The sequence below is a fragment of the Symsagittifera roscoffensis genome, chromosome 5 (assembly GCF_963678635.1).
Source record: "Symsagittifera roscoffensis chromosome 5, txSymRosc1.1, whole genome shotgun sequence".
Lineage (NCBI taxonomy): Eukaryota > Metazoa > Xenacoelomorpha > Acoela > Convolutidae > Symsagittifera > Symsagittifera roscoffensis.
In genome coordinates this window covers 20,553,819-20,572,937 of record NC_087066.1, presented here as the reverse complement: position 1 = coordinate 20,572,937, position 19,119 = coordinate 20,553,819, and the positions used below count along the sequence as shown (strand labels likewise).

General features: G+C 36.1%; 1 protein-coding gene and 17 non-coding genes across 18 annotated transcripts in view; 1 reads left to right on the top strand and 17 right to left on the bottom strand.

Annotated features, from left to right (window-relative positions):
• The window catches only part of LOC134846899 (dynein axonemal heavy chain 1-like), a 513,436-nt gene that overhangs the window by 353,343 nt on the left and 140,974 nt on the right, over nucleotides 1-19,119 (top strand). Inside the window, exons 17-24 of the mRNA XM_063864314.1 lie at nucleotides 8,386-8,639; nucleotides 12,418-12,630; nucleotides 13,007-13,171; nucleotides 15,451-15,858; nucleotides 16,020-16,321; nucleotides 16,959-17,107; nucleotides 17,435-17,603; nucleotides 18,194-18,413. Coding sequence (XP_063720384.1) covers nucleotides 8,386-8,639; nucleotides 12,418-12,630; nucleotides 13,007-13,171; nucleotides 15,451-15,858; nucleotides 16,020-16,321; nucleotides 16,959-17,107; nucleotides 17,435-17,603; nucleotides 18,194-18,413 — 1,880 coding nt within the window. The remainder of the gene's footprint in view (nucleotides 1-8,385; nucleotides 8,640-12,417; nucleotides 12,631-13,006; nucleotides 13,172-15,450; nucleotides 15,859-16,019; nucleotides 16,322-16,958; nucleotides 17,108-17,434; nucleotides 17,604-18,193; nucleotides 18,414-19,119) is intronic.
• Nucleotides 74-146, bottom strand: Trnaf-gaa (transfer RNA phenylalanine (anticodon GAA)). Its single transcript has one exon. It is a non-coding gene; the product is annotated as a tRNA-Phe (tRNA).
• Nucleotides 525-597, bottom strand: Trnaf-gaa (transfer RNA phenylalanine (anticodon GAA)). The gene has a single exon. It is a non-coding gene; the product is annotated as a tRNA-Phe (tRNA).
• Nucleotides 975-1,047, bottom strand: Trnaf-gaa (transfer RNA phenylalanine (anticodon GAA)). Its single transcript has one exon. It is a non-coding gene; the product is annotated as a tRNA-Phe (tRNA).
• On the bottom strand, nucleotides 1,370-1,442 carry Trnaf-gaa (transfer RNA phenylalanine (anticodon GAA)). Its single transcript has one exon. It is a non-coding gene; the product is annotated as a tRNA-Phe (tRNA).
• On the bottom strand, nucleotides 1,819-1,891 carry Trnaf-gaa (transfer RNA phenylalanine (anticodon GAA)). The gene has a single exon. It is a non-coding gene; the product is annotated as a tRNA-Phe (tRNA).
• On the bottom strand, nucleotides 2,268-2,340 carry Trnaf-gaa (transfer RNA phenylalanine (anticodon GAA)). The gene has a single exon. It is a non-coding gene; the product is annotated as a tRNA-Phe (tRNA).
• Trnay-gua (transfer RNA tyrosine (anticodon GUA)) lies at nucleotides 2,715-2,787 on the bottom strand. Its single transcript has one exon. It is a non-coding gene; the product is annotated as a tRNA-Tyr (tRNA).
• Nucleotides 3,165-3,237, bottom strand: Trnaf-gaa (transfer RNA phenylalanine (anticodon GAA)). Its single transcript has one exon. It is a non-coding gene; the product is annotated as a tRNA-Phe (tRNA).
• Nucleotides 4,001-4,073, bottom strand: Trnaf-gaa (transfer RNA phenylalanine (anticodon GAA)). The gene has a single exon. It is a non-coding gene; the product is annotated as a tRNA-Phe (tRNA).
• Trnay-gua (transfer RNA tyrosine (anticodon GUA)) lies at nucleotides 4,448-4,520 on the bottom strand. Its single transcript has one exon. It is a non-coding gene; the product is annotated as a tRNA-Tyr (tRNA).
• Trnaf-gaa (transfer RNA phenylalanine (anticodon GAA)) lies at nucleotides 4,898-4,970 on the bottom strand. Its single transcript has one exon. It is a non-coding gene; the product is annotated as a tRNA-Phe (tRNA).
• Nucleotides 5,735-5,807, bottom strand: Trnaf-gaa (transfer RNA phenylalanine (anticodon GAA)). The gene has a single exon. It is a non-coding gene; the product is annotated as a tRNA-Phe (tRNA).
• On the bottom strand, nucleotides 6,182-6,254 carry Trnay-gua (transfer RNA tyrosine (anticodon GUA)). The gene has a single exon. It is a non-coding gene; the product is annotated as a tRNA-Tyr (tRNA).
• Trnay-gua (transfer RNA tyrosine (anticodon GUA)) lies at nucleotides 6,631-6,703 on the bottom strand. Its single transcript has one exon. It is a non-coding gene; the product is annotated as a tRNA-Tyr (tRNA).
• On the bottom strand, nucleotides 9,099-9,171 carry Trnaf-gaa (transfer RNA phenylalanine (anticodon GAA)). Its single transcript has one exon. It is a non-coding gene; the product is annotated as a tRNA-Phe (tRNA).
• Trnay-gua (transfer RNA tyrosine (anticodon GUA)) lies at nucleotides 9,545-9,617 on the bottom strand. Its single transcript has one exon. It is a non-coding gene; the product is annotated as a tRNA-Tyr (tRNA).
• On the bottom strand, nucleotides 9,992-10,064 carry Trnay-gua (transfer RNA tyrosine (anticodon GUA)). Its single transcript has one exon. It is a non-coding gene; the product is annotated as a tRNA-Tyr (tRNA).

Genomic DNA, 19,119 nt, shown 5'->3' with positions numbered 1-19,119 from the left:
TAGAAAATGACAGTTTTCTAATGAAAAACAGTGCTGTCAACTTTTTCTCAAATTCAGTTTTTAAAATATTACTTGCCTCGACCCGGGATCGAACCAGGGACCTTTAGATCTTCAGTCTAACGCTCTCCCAACTGAGCTATCACGGCTTGGGAAATTTAAGATTACGGCGTTCTAAGTTCATATTTTAGTACAAGATACTATATAACCGCTAAGTGTTGAATTTTTTGCTGCGGTTAGAGTTTCTGAGGATAAGTTTATTTGTAAATCACAAGACTGGGTAGTTTCGTAACTTTTGCTTACGTCGTTCTAAGGTTTCTGGGTTTAAATTTGGTCAAAATTTTTCAACCTATAATTGTTGGGTTCAAAAATGCAATTATTTCAATTTTGAAATTTCAGTTTTTTTTTACATTTTCGCAGCTTTTTCTCGTTTAGTTTTTTTCCAAATCTGAGTTAGAAAATGACAGCTTTCTAATGAAAAACAATGCTGTCAGCTTTTTCTCAAATTCAGTTTTTAAAATATTACTTGCCGCGACTCGGGATCGATCCAGGGTTCTTTACATCTTCAGTCTAACGCTCTCCCAACTGAGCTATCACGGCTTGGGAAATTAAAGATTACGGCGTTCTAAGTTCATTTTTTAGTACAAGATACTATATAACCGCTAAGTGTTGAAATTTTTGAGGCGGTTAGATTTTCTGAGGATACGTTTATTTGTAAATCACAAGACTGAGTAGTTTCGTAACTTTTGCTTACGTCGTTGTACGGTTTCTGGGTTTGAATTTGGCCAAAATTTTTCAACCTTTGATTGTTGGGTTCAATAATGCAATTGTTTCGAGTTTGAAATTTACGTTTTTTTGTACATTTTCGCAATTTTTTTCTATTAGTTTTTTTTCAAATCTGAGTTAGCAAATGACAGCTTTCTAATGAAAAACAGTGTTGTTAGCTTTTTGTCAAATTTATTTTTTAAAATATTACTTGCCGCGACCCGGGATCGAACCAGGGACCTTTAGATCTTCAGTCTAACGCTCTCCCAACTGAGCTATCACGGCTTGAGAATTTAAAGATTACGGCGTTCTAAGTTCATATTTTAGTACAAGATACTATATAACTGCTAATTGTTGAATTTTTTGGTGCGGTTAGATTTTCTGAGGATACGTTTATTTGTAAATCACAAGAGTGAGTAGTTTCGTAATTTTTGTTTGCTCTGTTTTACGGTTTCTGGGTTTCGAGTTTGAAATTTCCGTTTTTTTGTACATTTTTGCAGCTTTTTTCAATTAGTTTTTTTTTCAAATCTGAGTTAGCAAATGACAGCTTTCTAATGAAAAACAGTGTTGTCAGCTTTTTGTCAAATTCATTTTTTAAAATATTACTTGCCACGACCCGGGATCGAACCAGGGACCTTCAGATCTTCAGTCTAACGCTCTCCCAACTGAGCTATCACGGATTGGGAAGTTAAAGATTACGGCGTTCTAAGTTCATATTTTAGTACAAGCTACTATATAACCGCTAAGTGTTGAATTTTTTGTGGCGGTTAGATTTTCTGAGGATAAGTTAATTTGTAAATCACAAGGGTGAGTAGTTCCGTAACTTTTGTTTACTCTGTTCTACGGTTTTTGGGTTTCAATTTGGCCAAAAATTTTCAACCTATAATTGTTGGGTTCAAAATGCAATTGTTTCGAGTTTGAACGTTCCGTTTTTTTGTACATTTTTGCAGCTTTTTTCAATTAGTTTTTTTCCAAATCTGAGTTAGAAAATGACAGCTTTCTAATGAAAAACAGTGTTGTCAGCTTTTTCTCAAATTCATTTTTTAAAATATTACTAGCCGTTACCCGGGATCGAACCAGGGACCTTTTGATCTTCAGTCTAACGCTCTCCCAACTGAGCTATCACGGATTGGGAAGTTAAAGATTACGGCGTTCTAAGTTCATATTTTAGTACAAGCTACTATATAACCGCTAAGTGTTGAATTTTTTGTGGCGGTTAGATTTTCTGAGGATAAGTTAATTTGTAAATCACAAGGGTGAGTAGTTCCGTAACTTTTGTTTACTCTGTTCTACGGTTTTTGGGTTTCAATTTGGCCAAAAATTTTCAACCTATAATTGTTGGGTTCAAAATGCAATTGTTTCGAGTTTGAACGTTCCGTTTTTTTGTACATTTTTGCAGCTTTTTTCAATTAGTTTTTTTCCAAATCTGAGTTAGAAAATGACAGCTTTCTAATGAAAAACAGTGTTGTCAGCTTTTTCTCAAATTCATTTTTTAAAATATTACATGCCGCGACCCGGGATCGAACCAGGGACCTTTAGAACTTCAGTCTAACGCTCTCCCAACTGAGCTATCACGGCTTGTGAAGTTAAAGATTACGGCGTTCTAAGTTCATATTTTAGTACAAGATACTATATAACCGCTAAGTGTTGAATTTTTTGCTGCGGTTAGAATTTCTGAGGATAAGTTTATTTGTAAATTACAAGACTGAGTAGTTTCGTAACTTTTGCTTACGTCGTTCTAAGGTTTTTGGGTTTGAATTTGGCCAAAATTGTTCAACCTATAATTGTTGGGTTCAATAATGCAATTCTTTCGAGTTTGAAATTTCAGTTTTTACATTTTCGCGTTTTTTTTGCAATTATTTTATTTCTTAATCTGAGTTAGAAAATGACAGCTTTCTAATGAAAAACAGCGTTGTCAGCTTTTTCTCATATTCATTTTTTAAAATATTACTTGCCGCGACCCGGGATCGAACCAGGGACCTTTAGATGTACAGTCTAACGCTCTCCTAACTGAGCTATCACGGCTGGGGAAGTTAAAGATTACGGCGTTTTAAGTTCATATTTTAGTACAAGATACTATGTAACCGCTAAGTGTTGATTTTTTTTTGCTGCGGTTAGAATTTCTGAGGATAAGTTAATTTGTAAATCACAAGACTGAGTAGTTTCGTAACTTTGGCTTACGTCGTTCTAAGGTTTCTGGGTTTGAATTTTGCCAAAATTTTTCAACCTATAATTGTTGGATTCAATAATGCAATTCTTTCGAGTTTGAAATTTCAGTTTTTTACTTTTTCGCGTTTCTTTTGCAATTATTTTATTTCTTAATCTGAGTTAGAAAATGACAGCTTTCTAATGAAAAACAGTGTTGTCAGCTTTTTCTCATATTCATTTTTTAAAATATTTTTTGCCGCGACCCGGGATTGAACCAGGGACCTTTAGATCTTCAGTCTAACGCTCTCCCAACTGAGCTATCACGGCTTGAGAATTTAAAGATTACGGCGTTCTAAGTTCATATTTTAGTACAAGATACTATATAACTGCTAATTGTTGAATTTTTTGGTGCGGTTAGATTTTCTGAGGATACGTTTATTTGTAAATCACAAGAGTGAGTAGTTTCGTAATTTTTGTTTACTCTGTTTTACGGTTTCTGGGTTTCGAGTTTGAAATTTCCGTTTTTTTGTACATTTTTGCAGCTTTTTTCAATTAGTTTTTTTTTCAAATCTGAGTTAGCAAATGACAGCTTTCTAATGAAAAACAGTGTTGTCAGCTTTTTGTCAAATTCATTTTTTAAAATATTACTTGCCACGACCCGGGATCGAACCAGGGTTCTTCAGTCAAACGCTCTCCCAACTGAGCTATCACGGATTGGGAAGTTAAAGATTACGGCGTTCTAAGTTCATATTTTAGTACAAGCTACTATATAACCGCTAAGTGTTGAATTTTTTGTGGCGGTTAGATTTTCTGAGGATAAGTTAATTTGTAAATCACAAGGGTGAGTAGTTCCGTAACTTTTGTTTACTCTGTTCTACGGTTTTTGGGTTTCAATTTGGCCAAAAATTTTCAACCTATAATTGTTGGGTTCAAAATGCAATTGTTTCGAGTTTGAACGTTCCGTTTTTTTGTACATTTTTGCAGCTTTTTTCAATTAGTTTTTTTCCAAATCTGAGTTAGAAAATGACAGCTTTCTAATGAAAAACAGTGTTGTCAGCTTTTTCTCAAATTCATTTTTTAAAATATTACATGCCGCGACCCGGGATCGAACCAGGGACCTTTAGAACTTCAGTCTAACGCTCTCCCAACTGAGCTATCACGGCTTGTGAAGTTAAAGATTACGGCGTTCTAAGTTCATATTTTAGTACAAGATACTATATAACCGCTAAGTGTTGAATTTTTTGCTGCGGTTAGAATTTCTGAGGATAAGTTTATTTGTAAATTACAAGACTGAGTAGTTTCGTAACTTTTGCTTACGTCGTTCTAAGGTTTTTGGGTTTGAATTTGGCCAAAATTGTTCAACCTATAATTGTTGGGTTCAATAATGCAATTCTTTCGAGTTTGAAATTTCAGTTTTTACATTTTCGCGTTTTTTTTGCAATTATTTTATTTCTTAATCTGAGTTAGAAAATGACAGCTTTCTAATGAAAAACAGCGTTGTCAGCTTTTTCTCATATTCATTTTTTAAAATATTACTTGCCGCGACCCGGGATCGAACCAGGGACCTTTAGATGTACAGTCTAACGCTCTCCTAACTGAGCTATCACGGCTGGGGAAGTTAAAGATTACGGCGTTTTAAGTTCATATTTTAGTACAAGATACTATGTAACCGCTAAGTGTTGATTTTTTTTTGCTGCGGTTAGAATTTCTGAGGATAAGTTAATTTGTAAATCACAAGACTGAGTAGTTTCGTAACTTTGGCTTACGTCGTTCTAAGGTTTCTGGGTTTGAATTTTGCCAAAATTTTTCAACCTATAATTGTTGGATTCAATAATGCAATTCTTTCGAGTTTGAAATTTCAGTTTTTTACTTTTTCGCGTTTCTTTTGCAATTATTTTATTTCTTAATCTGAGTTAGAAAATGACAGCTTTCTAATGAAAAACAGTGTTGTCAGCTTTTTCTCATATTCATTTTTTAAAATATTTTTTGCCGCGACCCGGGATTGAACCAGGGACCTTTAGATCTTCAGTCTAACGCTCTCCCAACTGAGCTATCACGGCTTGAGAATTTAAAGATTACGGCGTTCTAAGTTCATATTTTAGTACAAGATACTATATAACTGCTAATTGTTGAATTTTTTGGTGCGGTTAGATTTTCTGAGGATACGTTTATTTGTAAATCACAAGAGTGAGTAGTTTCGTAATTTTTGTTTACTCTGTTTTACGGTTTCTGGGTTTCGAGTTTGAAATTTCCGTTTTTTTGTACATTTTTGCAGCTTTTTTCAATTAGTTTTTTTTTCAAATCTGAGTTAGCAAATGACAGCTTTCTAATGAAAAACAGTGTTGTCAGCTTTTTGTCAAATTCATTTTTTAAAATATTACTTGCCACGACCCGGGATCGAACCAGGGTTCTTCAGTCAAACGCTCTCCCAACTGAGCTATCACGGATTGGGAAGTTAAAGATTACGGCGTTCTAAGTTCATATTTTAGTACAAGCTACTATATAACCGCTAAGTGTTGAATTTTTTGTGGCGGTTAGATTTTCTGAGGATAAGTTAATTTGTAAATCACAAGGGTGAGTAGTTCCGTAACTTTTGTTTACTCTGTTCTACGGTTTTTGGGTTTCAATTTGGCCAAAAATTTTCAACCTATAATTGTTGGGTTCAAAATGCAATTGTTTCGAGTTTGAACGTTCCGTTTTTTTGTACATTTTTGCAGCTTTTTTCAATTAGTTTTTTTTCCAAATCTGAGTTAGAAAATGACAGCTTTCTAATGAAAAACAGTGTTGTCAGCTTTTTCTCAAATTCATTTTTTAAAATATTACATGCCGCGACCCGGGATCGAACCAGGGACCTTTAGATCTTCAGTCTAACGCTCTCCCAACTGAGCTATCACGGCTTGTGAAGTTAAAGATTACGGCGTTCTAAGTTCATATTTTAGTACAAGATACTATATAACCGCTAAGTGTTGAATTTTTTGCTGCGGTTAGAATTTCTGAGGATAAGTTTATTTGTAAATTACAAGACTGAGTAGTTTCGTAACTTTTGCTTACGTCGTTCTAAGGTTTTTGGGTTTGAATTTGGCCAAAATTGTTCAACCTATAATTGTTGGGTTCAATAATGCAATTCTTTCGAGTTTGAAATTTCAGTTTTTACATTTTCGCGTTTTTTTTGCAATTATTTTATTTCTTAATCTGAGTTAGAAAATGACAGCTTTCTAATGAAAAACAGTGTTGTCAGCTTTTTCTCATATTCATTTTTTAAAATATTACTTGCCGCGACCCGGGATCGAACCAGGGACCTTTAGATGTACAGTCTAACGCTCTCCCAACTGAGCTATCACGGCTTGGGAAGTTAAAGATTACGGCGTTTTAAGGTCATATTTTAGTACAAGATACTATGTAACCGCTAAGTGTTGATTTTTTTTGCTGCGGTTAGAATTTCTGAGGATAAGTTAATTTGTAAATCACAAGACTGAGTAGTTTCGTAACTTTTGCTTACGTCGTTCTCAGGTTTCTGGGTTTGAATTTGGCCAAAATTTTTCAACCTATAATTGTTGGGTTCAATAATGCAATTCTTTCGAGTTTGAAATTTCAGTTTTTTACTTTTTCGCGTTTCTTTTGCAATTATTTTATTTCTTAATCTGAGTTAGAAAATGACAGCTTTCTAATGAAAAACAGTGTTGTCAGCTTTTTCTCATATTCATTTTTTAAAATAGTACTTGCCGCGACCCGGGATTGAACCAGGGACCTTTGGATGTACAGTCTAACGCTCTCCCAACTGAGCTATCACGGCTTGGGAAGTTAAAGATTACGGCGTTTTAAGTTCATATTTTAGTACAAGATACTATGTAACCGCTAAGTGTTGATTTTATTTGCTGCGGTTAGAATTTCTGAGGATAACTTAATTTGTAAATCACAAGAGTGAGTAGTTTCGTAACTTTTGTTTACTCTGTTTTACGGTTCCTGGGTTTGAGTTTGGCCAAAAATTTTCAACCTATAATTGTTGGGTTCAATAATGGAATTATTTTGATTTCGAAATTTCAGTTTTTTACATTTTCGCAGCTTTTTCTCAATTAGTTTTTTCCAAATTTGAGTTAGAAAATGACAGCTTTCTAATGAAAAACACTGTTGTCAGCTTTTTCTCAAATTCATTTTATTAAATTTTACTTGCTGCCAACCGGGATCGCACCAGGGACCTTTAGATCTTCACTCTAACGCTCTCCCAACTGAGCTATCACGGCTTGGGAAGTTGAAGATTACGGCGCTCTAAGTTCATATTTTAGTACAAGATACTATATAACCGCTAAGTGTTGATTTTTTTGCTGCGGTTAGAATTTCTGAGGATGAGTTAATTTGTAAATCGCTAGAGTGAGTAGTTTCGTAACTTTTGTTTACTCTGTTCTACGGTTTCTGGGTTTGACTTTGGCCAAAAAGTTTCAACCTATATTTGTTGGGTTCAATAATGCAATTGTTTCGAGTTTGAAGTTTCAGTTTTTTACATTTTCGCGTTTTTTTTTTTTCAATTATTTTATTTCAAGTAAAATTTTAAGCTATGTTTGTTGATCTCATTAAAAAAAACCATTTCGATTTTGAATTGTCACTTGTATACAGTTAATCAGATTTTTTTCAAGTAATTTTTTGTCCAAATCTGAGTTTCTTTGATTTTTGTAACTGCGGTTGTTTTGATAACGCAATGACAGACTTGTAATGAAAAATAAATAAATGTCCTCTGTCAGGTTTTTTTTTTCAATTTTTGCATGCCGCGACCAGGGATCGATCAAGGGACTTTTAGTTCTTCGATCTAACGCTTTTCCAACGGAGCTATCGCGGCGTAGGAAGATCAACATTACGGCGTTCTTATTTCGCATATTAGTGCAAGATACTATATAACCGCTAAGTGGTGATTTTTTTGGGTTGCGGTTAGATTTTCTGAGGATAAGTTTGTTTTGTAAATCATAAGATTGAGTAGTTTCGTAGCTTTGGTTTTACTCTGTTCTTCTTAATCGGGGTTTGAAATTGGCTAATAAAGTTTCCAGCTACATTTGTTTGGTTCATTAATGCAAATATTCCATATTTTGAAATGTCTCTTTTACACAGTTAATCAGATTTTTCTCGATAAGTTTTTCCAAATCTGAGTTAAAAAATTCTTCTTTAAGACCCTTAGTCCCTTCACTGATTTTTGCTAACTGCAATTAGTCTGATAGCTCATTGACAGACTTCCAATTAAAAAGAAGTGTTGTCAGGTTTCTCTCACGTTCGTTTTTTGCTAATCTGCCATGACGCGACCCGGGAGCGCACCAGAGACCTTTCGATCTTCACTCTAACGCTCTCTCAACTGAGTTATCGCGGCGTGGGAAGTTCAGCATTACGGCGTTCTTAGTTCAGATTTAAGCGCAAGATTCTATGTAACCGCTTAGTGGCGAAATTTTTGTAGTTCCAAAGAGTTGGAGCGAAAAGTGTGTATATTTATTTCAGCTGTACAAAGCGTGGCCCAGGACTTCAAACAACAAATTGAAGAGTTCAAACCCTACATACCCCTTATCCAGGGTCTCAGGAATCCAGGTATGCGCATGCGCCACTGGGAGAAACTGTCGGATGATCTCGGGTTCAAGGTCATCCCGAAAAAGACGCTGACATTCAGCAAGTGTTTGGACATGAACTTGCAGAACCACATCGAGACGATAGCCAAAATTGCAGAAGTGGCGGGAAAAGAATATGCCATTGAACAGGTAGTTCATTGGAACATTTAACTGCTATTTTAAGGGTTCTTCAGATCTTCAGTCAAACGCTCTCCCAACTGAGCTATCACGGATTGGGAAGTTAAAGATTACGGCGTTCTAAGTTCATATTTTAGTACAAGCTACTATATAACCGCTAAGTGTTGAATTTTTTGTGGCGGTTAGATTTTCTGAGGATAAGTTAATTTGTAAATCACAAGGGTGAGTAGTTCCGTAACTTTTGTTTACTCTGTTCTACGGTTTTTGGGTTTCAATTTGGCCAAAAATTTTCAACCTATAATTGTTGGGTTCAAAATGCAATTGTTTCGAGTTTGAACGTTCCGTTTTTTTGTACATTTTTGCAGCTTTTTTCAATTAGTTTTTTTCCAAATCTGAGTTAGAAAATGACAGCTTTCTAATGAAAAACAGTGTTGTCAGCTTTTTCTCAAATTCATTTTTTAAAATATTACATGCCGCGACCCGGGATCGAACCAGGGACCTTTAGATCTTCAGTCTAACGCTCTCCCAACTGAGCTATCACGGCTTGTGAAGTTAAAGATTACGGCGTTCTAAGTTCATATTTTAGTACAAGATACTATATAACCGCTAAGTGTTGAATTTTTTGCTGCGGTTAGAATTTCTGAGGATAAGTTTATTTGTAAATTACAAGACTGAGTAGTTTCGTAACTTTTGCTTACGTCGTTCTAAGGTTTTTGGGTTTGAATTTGGCCAAAATTGTTCAACCTATAATTGTTGGGTTCAATAATGCAATTCTTTCGAGTTTGAAATTTCAGTTTTTACATTTTCGCGTTTTTTTGCAATTATTTTATTTCTTAATCTGAGTTAGAAAATGACAGCTTTCTAATGAAAAACAGTGTTGTCAGCTTTTTCTCATATTCATTTTTTAAAATATTACTTGCCGCGACCCGGGATCGAACCAGGGACCTTTAGATGTACAGTCTAACGCTCTCCCAACTGAGCTATCACGGCTTGGGAAGTTAAAGATTACGGCGTTTTAAGGTCATATTTTAGTACAAGATACTATGTAACCGCTAAGTGTTGATTTTTTTTGCTGCGGTTAGAATTTCTGAGGATAAGTTAATTTGTAAATCACAAGACTGAGTAGTTTCGTAACTTTTGCTTACGTCGTTCTAAGGTTTCTGGGTTTGAATTTGGCCAAAATTTTTCAACCTATAATTGTTGGGTTCAATAATGCAATTCTTTCGAGTTTGAAATTTCAGTTTTTACATTTTCGCGTTTTTTTGCAATTATTTTATTTCTTAATCTGAGTTAGAAAATGACAGCTTTCTAATGAAAAACAGTGTTGTCAGCTTTTTCTCATATTCATTTTTTAAAATATTACTTGCCGCGACCCGGGATCGAACCAGGGACCTTTGGATGTACAGTCTAACGCTCTCCCAACTGAGCTATCACGGCTTGGGAAGTTAAAGATTACGGCGTTTTAAGGTCATATTTTAGTACAAGATACTATGTAACCGCTAAGTGTTGATTTTATTTGCTGCGGTTAGAATTTCTGAGGATAATTTAATTTGTAAATCACAAGAGTGAGTAGTTTCGTAACTTTTGTTTACTCTGTTTTACGGTTTCTGGGTTTGAGTTTGGCCAAAAATTTTCAACCTATAATTGTTGGGTTCAATAATGGAATTATTTTGATTTCGAAATTTCAGTTTTTTACATTTTCGCAGCTTTTTCTCAATTAGTTTTTTCCAAATTTGAGTTAGAAAATGACAGCTTTCTAATGAAAAACACTGTTGTCAGCTTTTTCTCAAATTCATTTTATTAAATTTTACTTGCTGCCAACCGGGATCGCACCAGGGACCTTTAGATCTTCACTCTAACGCTCTCCCAACTGAGCTATCACGGCTTGGGAAGTTGAAGATTACGGCGCTCTAAGTTCATATTTTAGTACAAGATACTATATAACCGCTAAGTGTTGATTTTTTTGCTGCGGTTAGAATTTCTGAGGATGAGTTAATTTGTAAATCGCTAGAGTGAGTAGTTTCGTAACTTTTGTTTACTCTGTTCTACGGTTTCTGGGTTTGACTTTGGCCAAAAAGTTTCAACCTATATTTGTTGGGTTCAATAATGCAATTGTTTCGAGTTTGAAGTTTCAGTTTTTTACATTTTCGCGTTTTTTTTTTTCAATTATTTTATTTCAAGTAAAATTTTAAGCTATGTTTGTTGATCTCATTAAAAAAAACCATTTCGATTTTGAATTGTCACTTGTATACAGTTAATCAGATTTTTTTCAAGTAATTTTTTGTCCAAATCTGAGTTTCTTTGATTTTTGTAACTGCGGTTGTTTTGATAACGCAATGACAGACTTGTAATGAAAAATAAATAAATGTCCTCTGTCAGGTTTTTTTTTTCAATTTTTGCATGCCGCGACCAGGGATCGATCAAGGGACTTTTAGTTCTTCGATCTAACGCTTTTCCAACGGAGCTATCGCGGCGTAGGAAGATCAACATTACGGCGTTCTTATTTCGCATATTAGTGCAAGATACTATATAACCGCTAAGTGGTGATTTTTTTGGGTTGCGGTTAGATTTTCTGAGGATAAGTTTGTTTTGTAAATCATAAGATTGAGTAGTTTCGTAGCTTTGGTTTTACTCTGTTCTTCTTAATCGGGGTTTGAAATTGGCTAATAAAGTTTCCAGCTACATTTGTTTGGTTCATTAATGCAAATATTCCATATTTTGAAATGTCTCTTTTACACAGTTAATCAGATTTTTCTCGATAAGTTTTTCCAAATCTGAGTTAAAAAATTCTTCTTTAAGACCCTTAGTCCCTTCACTGATTTTTGCTAACTGCAATTAGTCTGATAGCTCATTGACAGACTTCCAATTAAAAAGAAGTGTTGTCAGGTTTCTCTCACGTTCGTTTTCTGCTAATCTGCCATGACGCGACCCGGGAGCGCACCAGAGACCTTTCGATCTTCACTCTAACGCTCTCTCAACTGAGTTATCGCGGCGTGGGAAGTTCAGCATTACGGCGTTCTTAGTTCAGATTTAAGCGCAAGATTCTATGTAACCGCTTAGTGGCGAAATTTTTGTAGTTCCAAAGAGTTGGAGCGAAAAGTGTGTATATTTATTTCAGCTGTACAAAGCGTGGCCCAGGACTTCAAACAACAAATTGAAGAGTTCAAACCCTACATACCCCTTATCCAGGGTCTCAGGAATCCAGGTATGCGCATGCGCCACTGGGAGAAACTGTCGGATGATCTCGGGTTCAAGGTCATCCCGAAAAAGACGCTGACATTCAGCAAGTGTTTGGACATGAACTTGCAGAACCACATCGAGACGATAGCCAAAATTGCAGAAGTGGCGGGAAAAGAATATGCCATTGAACAGGTAGTTCATTGGAACATTTAACTGCTATTTTAATGCTAAAACGAAATAACTTTTGCTCAATTTTTTTTTTAATTTTTGCTTTTCAAAATAATAATTGCAATAACCAAAATTTTGGTCACTCTGAAAATTCTAGTGGAATCAGAGGCGGGTCTTGGATTTCCTCGAGGGAGAGGGGAAGGTTTTCAAAAAAATCTAAAATTTTGTTGGCAGATGATCTAATCCCCGAGGAGTAGGGGGACAATCATTTGATTTGGTGAAACATTGCAACAGCGAAAATAATTATGTTTTCTGATAAAAGATTCTCGGGTGATTCCTTCGGCTAAATGGTCTCAATTTAAATGTTTGCTTGGTACAACTTGGCGTGAGTTTTTCCTTGTTTTCTACCAAAGAAACAACTGCAGCTGGTGTGTGGTTTTAGGCACTGAACAAGATGGAGAAAGATTGGGCGCCTATTTCGTTCGAAGTGATGCCTTATAAGGACAGTGGCACTTACATTCTGAAGAGTAATGAGGAGTGCAGTCAGTTGTTGGATGACCACATAGTCATGACTCAGAGCATGTCCTTCTCGCCCTTCAAGAAGCCATTCGAGGACAGAATCAACAGCTGGGAGACCAAGATGAGACTCACACAGGTAACTTAGTATTGTGACAATTGCTAGGGAGTCTTCATGCTTACCAGTTTTGGTCTTACTTGATGCGCTTTCGTTTTTTTTAATTAAAAAAACGCCCTCCAAGAGACGCCTACAATTTTTATATACAATGTTGACAAAGTTTCAAACTTTCGATTATGCTATAACAATAATCGAACAGGAAGGATTGATCAAGTAACCTGCTAACTAAGAAAAACCTTGCCAAGGATATAAGATTAGTCAAATTTTAACAACTTTTTGTAACTTTCGAACCGAAGTTATGAATTCTAAAAACTGCTTGCAGTTTAGTCATCTTGACCACAGAATTGTTTTCTTTGATCACTTCACATATTTTTATTACTTGGTTTTCTGTGTTCAGGACGTGCTAGACGAGTGGCTGAACTGTCAGAGGTCTTGGTTGTATCTGGAACCCATCTTCTCCAGCGATGACATCAACCGCCAGTTGCCGGTGGAGGGCAAGAGGTACCAGACCATGGAGCGCATGTGGAGGAAACTCATGAAAGAGGCCAAGGAAAAGCCACAGGTATTCATTCAATCATCACTAATGAGCTGGTAAAGGTCTATTCGACCATTGAAAATGGTGCGTGCGGAACTTTGTATTCGGGTGTGTTTATTCTTTCTTCAATTTTTTTGTTTTCCACGCAAAATTAGGTACCACAAATAAACATCGTGATTGGTCTAATGATGTATCAAGTTGAAGTCCTTTCAGTTTTTATTTGAACAGATTTAAAAATTTAAAACAAAATTGCTCAAAATGTGAAAAACCGGTGTGAAGTTTTTGAGGTTTGGTCTTATTTCGAGCTAGCGAATATAATAGACTTATTTATTAGGCTTATAGTAAGCTTATTATAGTAGTCTTGAAAACAAAGTTAGGTCGTAAAAACTTGCTTAGTTCTTATCCAGTAAAACTACTTTTCGAATGCATTATACTGCCTTTTTGGGACTAAAATTAGACAAGACTGCTCGTACCAGGGCGAAGCCCTGAATGTTCCGACCGCCTTTTAATGTTTATGGAGCAGTAATAACATTTAAGAAATTAAATGAAATAAAACAAAATGAAAACTTTTTTTCTAAAATTGGAATTATTTTAATGAAAATCATCACCCCACACGCCATATTAAGTACAAAAGGATAGATTTCGCTCCTTGTAACAAATCAATTATGGCAAATAAGCTTCTTTCAACCACTTTGGAACGATTTCTAAGACGGATTAACTCTCCCGCTTACGCGTTAAAAGCGCGAAATATATCGCGCGTTAATTGTCCCAAATTGGCCGAAATGGCAATATTTAAACCCCCGTAACTTTACGAAAAATGATCACAGGTGAAACATCTTTTCAATTTTAAGCTCAGGACAACAATACCTTTCGAATGATATTAAAAAAATTCCGTCAAAAATGGCTAGTTAAAAAGTCGAAGTTTGTCTGAAGAAAAAAAAACCCACCCCGAGCACAAATATTCCGTTACTTTCGTACCGAAAGTCGGAACAAAAATAAAAAAAAAAAATTCGCAAAACTTCTTAAAATATTTCTTCTTTGAGGAAATATGTTTTCTAATGTACCTTATTTACTATTGTTATCAAAGTTCTAGATTTCCTTAAGATGCTCCCATGATACATCGATCAAAAACGAATCAATTTAAAAAAAAACGTTTTTTTTTTCATTGTGGTCGGAACTTTCAATGCTAGTTGCACAGCAACGGGCTATTCTTGTTGTTCCGACTTTCGATACGAAAGTAACGGAATATTTGTGCTCGGGGTGGGTTTTTTTTCTTCAGACAAATTTCGAATTTTTAACTAGCCATTTTCGACGGAATTTTTTTACATCATTCGAAAGGTATTGTTGTCCTGAGCTCAATGTTGAAAAGATATTTTACCTGTGATCTTTTTTCGTAAAGTTACGGGGTTTTAAAGATTGCCATTTTGGCCAATTTGGGACAATTAACGCGCGATATATTTCGCGCTATTAACGCGTAAGCGGAGAGTTAATCCGTCTTAGAAATCGTTCCAAATTGGTTGAAAGAAGTTTATTTGCCATAATTGGTTTGTTACAAGGAGCAAAATCTATCCTTTTGTACTTTATATTGCGTGTGGGGGGATGATTTTCATAAAAAATTTCAAAGTTTGGAAATTTTTTTTTTTGATTTTGTTTTATTTCATTGAATTTTTTAATGTTATTACTGCTCCATAAACCTTAAAAGGCAGTCGGAACATTCAGGGCTTCGCCCTGGTACGAGCAGTCTTGTTTATTTTGAAAATCATTTAAAATATCACAGTGATAAGGGACAAATCAATTTGAATCAGCTTCTAATAAAGGACTATGATGACAAGAGTGGCAATTTTCATTAACTTTCAATATGCCTATAAAATAAATTATCATCTTTGATGGGACTCAAAAAATGATATTTTAATTTTGTGTCCATAGAATAAAAATGGAATAAGAAATAGTAGGCTTAGAAAGATATCTTAATAGCTCAACAACAAAATATTTTGTGCGGAGTTGAATTTTTAGCTCGACAAAATTTGTGTATGTCTAATTTTATTTCAAATTGGTCGACTCAAAAATACAGGATTTCCAAATTACATTTGTCCGATTTTAGTCGGTACGCTCGAAGACCTCGTGAGAGCCTGGGAAAAAAGATTTAAGTCTTGGCTCATTACCCCAACATTATGATTTTAATGCCCCAACAAAAGAATTTTACCCCAACAAAATGATTTTTTTTTTAATTTAGGGGTCTAGAAATTGATGTGGACTATAATAAGAAAGAACCCAAGTCACAATAGGTATTACTGGAAATTTTATAGGTTATCCAACTTTGCCCCGAACCTCGTAAACTTGAGAACCTCAAAGAGTGCAACAAATTGCTAGACCAAGTACAGAAAGGACTCAGCGAGTACCTGGAGACGAAGCGGAACTCGTTCCCGAGATTCTACTTCCTCTCAGACGATGAGCTCCTCGAGATTCTTTCGCAGACCAAGGATCCCACGGCTGTGCAGCCTCATCTGAGGAAGTGTTTCGAGAACGTGGCCAAACTGGAATTCCACGATGATTTGAAAATCACGAGTATGTACTCTGGAGAGGGGGAGAATGTGCCCTTTTGCAGACATATCTACCCAGAGGGTAATGTGGAAGACTGGATGTTGAAGATTGAGGACTTGATGAAGGATTCAGTCAGGGATCAAGTGAAGCAGTCGTTGGTTGATTATAAGCAGGTGACCAATTTTTCGGTAGTAAATTATGAAACATCAAAAGGGTAATCATGACCGAACTGAAGTAACGTTTTCTTATTCAAGTTCCATATTATTTACTTCAATCAAACCGAAGTTGTAATTATCGCAAGGGTAATAATTGATTGGCATGTTAATCATTTCAGAGACCTCGTACTGAGTGGGTTCTCAACTGGCCGGGTCAGGTGGTAATTGCGGGAGCCCAGACATTCTGGACCGAAGAGGTATCCGGCTCCATCGAGGAGCACGACCTACCCGGGAGACTGCAGAAGCTGTCAGATCAGATCAAGGACTTGGTGGGATTGGTCAGGGGCAAGTTGACCAAGATTGGCCGCATGATTTTGTCGGCGTTGATTGTCATCGAAGTGCATGCTAGAGACGTGTGTGCTACTCTGGTCGATGAAGATGTTCAAAGTGTGAATGATTTCGAATGGATCTCACAACTGAGGTTAAACAAGTCCATGTTATGTCTTAAATAATCTCTAACTCAGCATGAAACTCGGCCATTTTTTAGATTTAGGTCTAGAACGTTCCGGCTGTCCTATGACTTCGATTACGAGGTTTTCTGTTGTGAATCGACACTCAAAATTTTAAACAAGAATAGCCAGTGGTTCTAAAAATAGTGAAGAAAGCTTCGAATACAGTTATATCTACATTATACATCAACAAATAATAAATTTAGCTTAATTAAAAAACAAAAATTGCTGCGATCTCTGTTCTTAATGTTAAAATGGTTTCATTTATTTCAATTGAAAATCGAAATGACATCACATTAGCCTGGGAAGCAAAAATATATAGACTTTATTCTCGATGTCGACAAATGTTTCTCAGAGTTTTTTCTTCCAGTCCGCGTCAGGGTTCGAAATGCTCCTCTTTCTATAACATATTTTACGGCTTCTGGAAAAAGCCCAATTCAAAGTTCTTTTCCTTTTCGGTAACCCGTTTCAAAGTTCAAGACTCGGACCAAAAATAAACACTCGTTGTTTAGTGGTTTTTTTTTGAGTTTACTTGTTTTGTTGGCTATAAGAACCAATAGTTCTCTATATCGTTCAAATGTAACTTCAAATCGAGGTGTTTGATGACAGGTATTACTGGCTGACGGATGTGAACCCGGACGGGGACATGTACACTATGGCTGTGAATGCCAAGTTCAACTATGGCTACGAGTATCTGGGCAACACAGGGAGACTGGTGGTCACTCCACTCACAGACAGATGCTACCTCACCCTCACAGGTACATTCATCATCACAGTCCCAGTCCCATCAATCTGCTAAAGAGTGAAAAGTTTAATTAAATCAGATTCATGTCATTAAAGAAGCGTGAATACCTCACCTCGCATGATTCGTTCTTAGGTCACCTGGGTTACGAGAAGTATAGTTTGCATTTTCAAGGTCAAAGCGCCAAATCAAAACCTCAAGAATGAGCGATTTGATTTCGAACGCAAACTTTCCAATGAATTAAAATAATCAAAATACCTAAATAACAGTAAATTTATTTGCTCCTTTATTCCTAAAATAATTCCGAAAAAGTAATGCATGCGTATGTGGCTCATTTTGTTAGGTGCCCTCAACCTGCAGTTTGGTGGTGCTCCCGCGGGCCCCGCAGGAACTGGAAAGACAGAGACGACCAAAGATCTGGCCAAAGCTTTCGCCATCCAGTGTGTGGTGTTCAACTGCTCGGACCAATTGGATTACCTTGCTATGGGAAAATTCTTCAAGGGTCTGGCAAGGTCAGTGGCAAAATTGGTTCAAGTGTCAATTTTTTACACAAAATAAAATAACTAGTTGCAAAGCTAAAAATTAACCAATGTTTCTATCTTATCTGCATTTGATAATTTTCCGATTTCAAATTTTGTCAAAACTGCAGCAATGTTATTAATTACATTCGCTGCACCATGTCGAGATCAAAGAATGATCAAAAAAATTTTACATTCACGCCATTTGTTAATCATTATCAATTTGCTTAACGCCATCCTTGTGCATTCGACGGACTGATTGCATTTTAAAAAACCTATGATATTTTCTGTTAAGCCTTCATTGAATCTTTTGATTTTTTATAGATGCGAACATGCAAAGTAAAACTATGAATTAATTTATTGTGAACCGTGAGTCGACAATTCGTTACAAGCGACAATTCGTAACAGTAGACTAAGCATGAACACTAATTCACGTGTACTATTCCTCTCGTGTCGGATGTGAGCGCAGCGGAGCAAGCGTATTCTACTTGCCAACGTCTTGTTACGAATTGTCGCTTATTACGAATTGTCTCCTTTTACGAATTGTCGCCCTACCATTGTGAACATGTGGTTTTCCTCTTTAGTTCGGGAGCATGGGCTTGTTTCGATGAGTTCAACCGAATCGACATTGAGGTGTTGTCTGTGGTGGCCCAGCAGATCGCCACCATCCAGCGTGCACAGCAGCAGAAGCTGGACCGATTCCAGTTCGAGGGTGTAGAACTGGCTCTAAAGCAAAGCTGTGCCGTGTTCATCACTATGAACCCTGGATATGCAGGCAGGACTGAACTGCCAGATAACTTGAAGGTATGAAGTGTGTTTTTATACTGCGATCTGTCTAAATTTAAATTTTTTTTATGGTTAAAAAATGTCAAGGAACGAAATGAAGACATTTATTTAGGTCATAATTGTTTTATTCTGGTAAAAGTCTTGAAAGTTGCTGACGCTCATTTTTCGGCATTGTGGCGCTCCAGTAGTGATGGTGCCCAGCGGTCATATGATTGCGGGTTCAAATCGCACGTGCGCTGCAATTTGCAAGGTGAGCTTTTGTATGCAAGTCATAGCTTACTATGGGAGATGGTTATATGCGCTCAAATAATTAATCTTCGGGATAGGTCTCCGGGCTGACTAGAAAAAAAAACAAATTTTGCTCGTTGACTATTGATTTCTTTTAAAGTTCAGTTCAATTTCGTTTGCTTAAAATAATGGGCAAGTTCTTCTTCTGGAAGTCATATTGCATATAATGCATATTGCGCAAAAAAGAATTTGACTTCAAGTTTTTTCCACAATGGATTTTAAAAAAAGATTTTCTAGCGAAAAAATTGAGTCAGTCTTAGTTCTAATGGGGTTCTTTTTATCTGTCTATTTTTTCCGGTTCTCCTTGAAATTATTGAAAATTTTTGAACTGTTTTTGGCTAAGTTTTTGTTTTCATTTTGCAATACAACTATCGTTTTGCTAGTGGTTTTGCCTTTTGCGATTAGCAAGGGTTATCAAATCAGAATGTAGACTTTT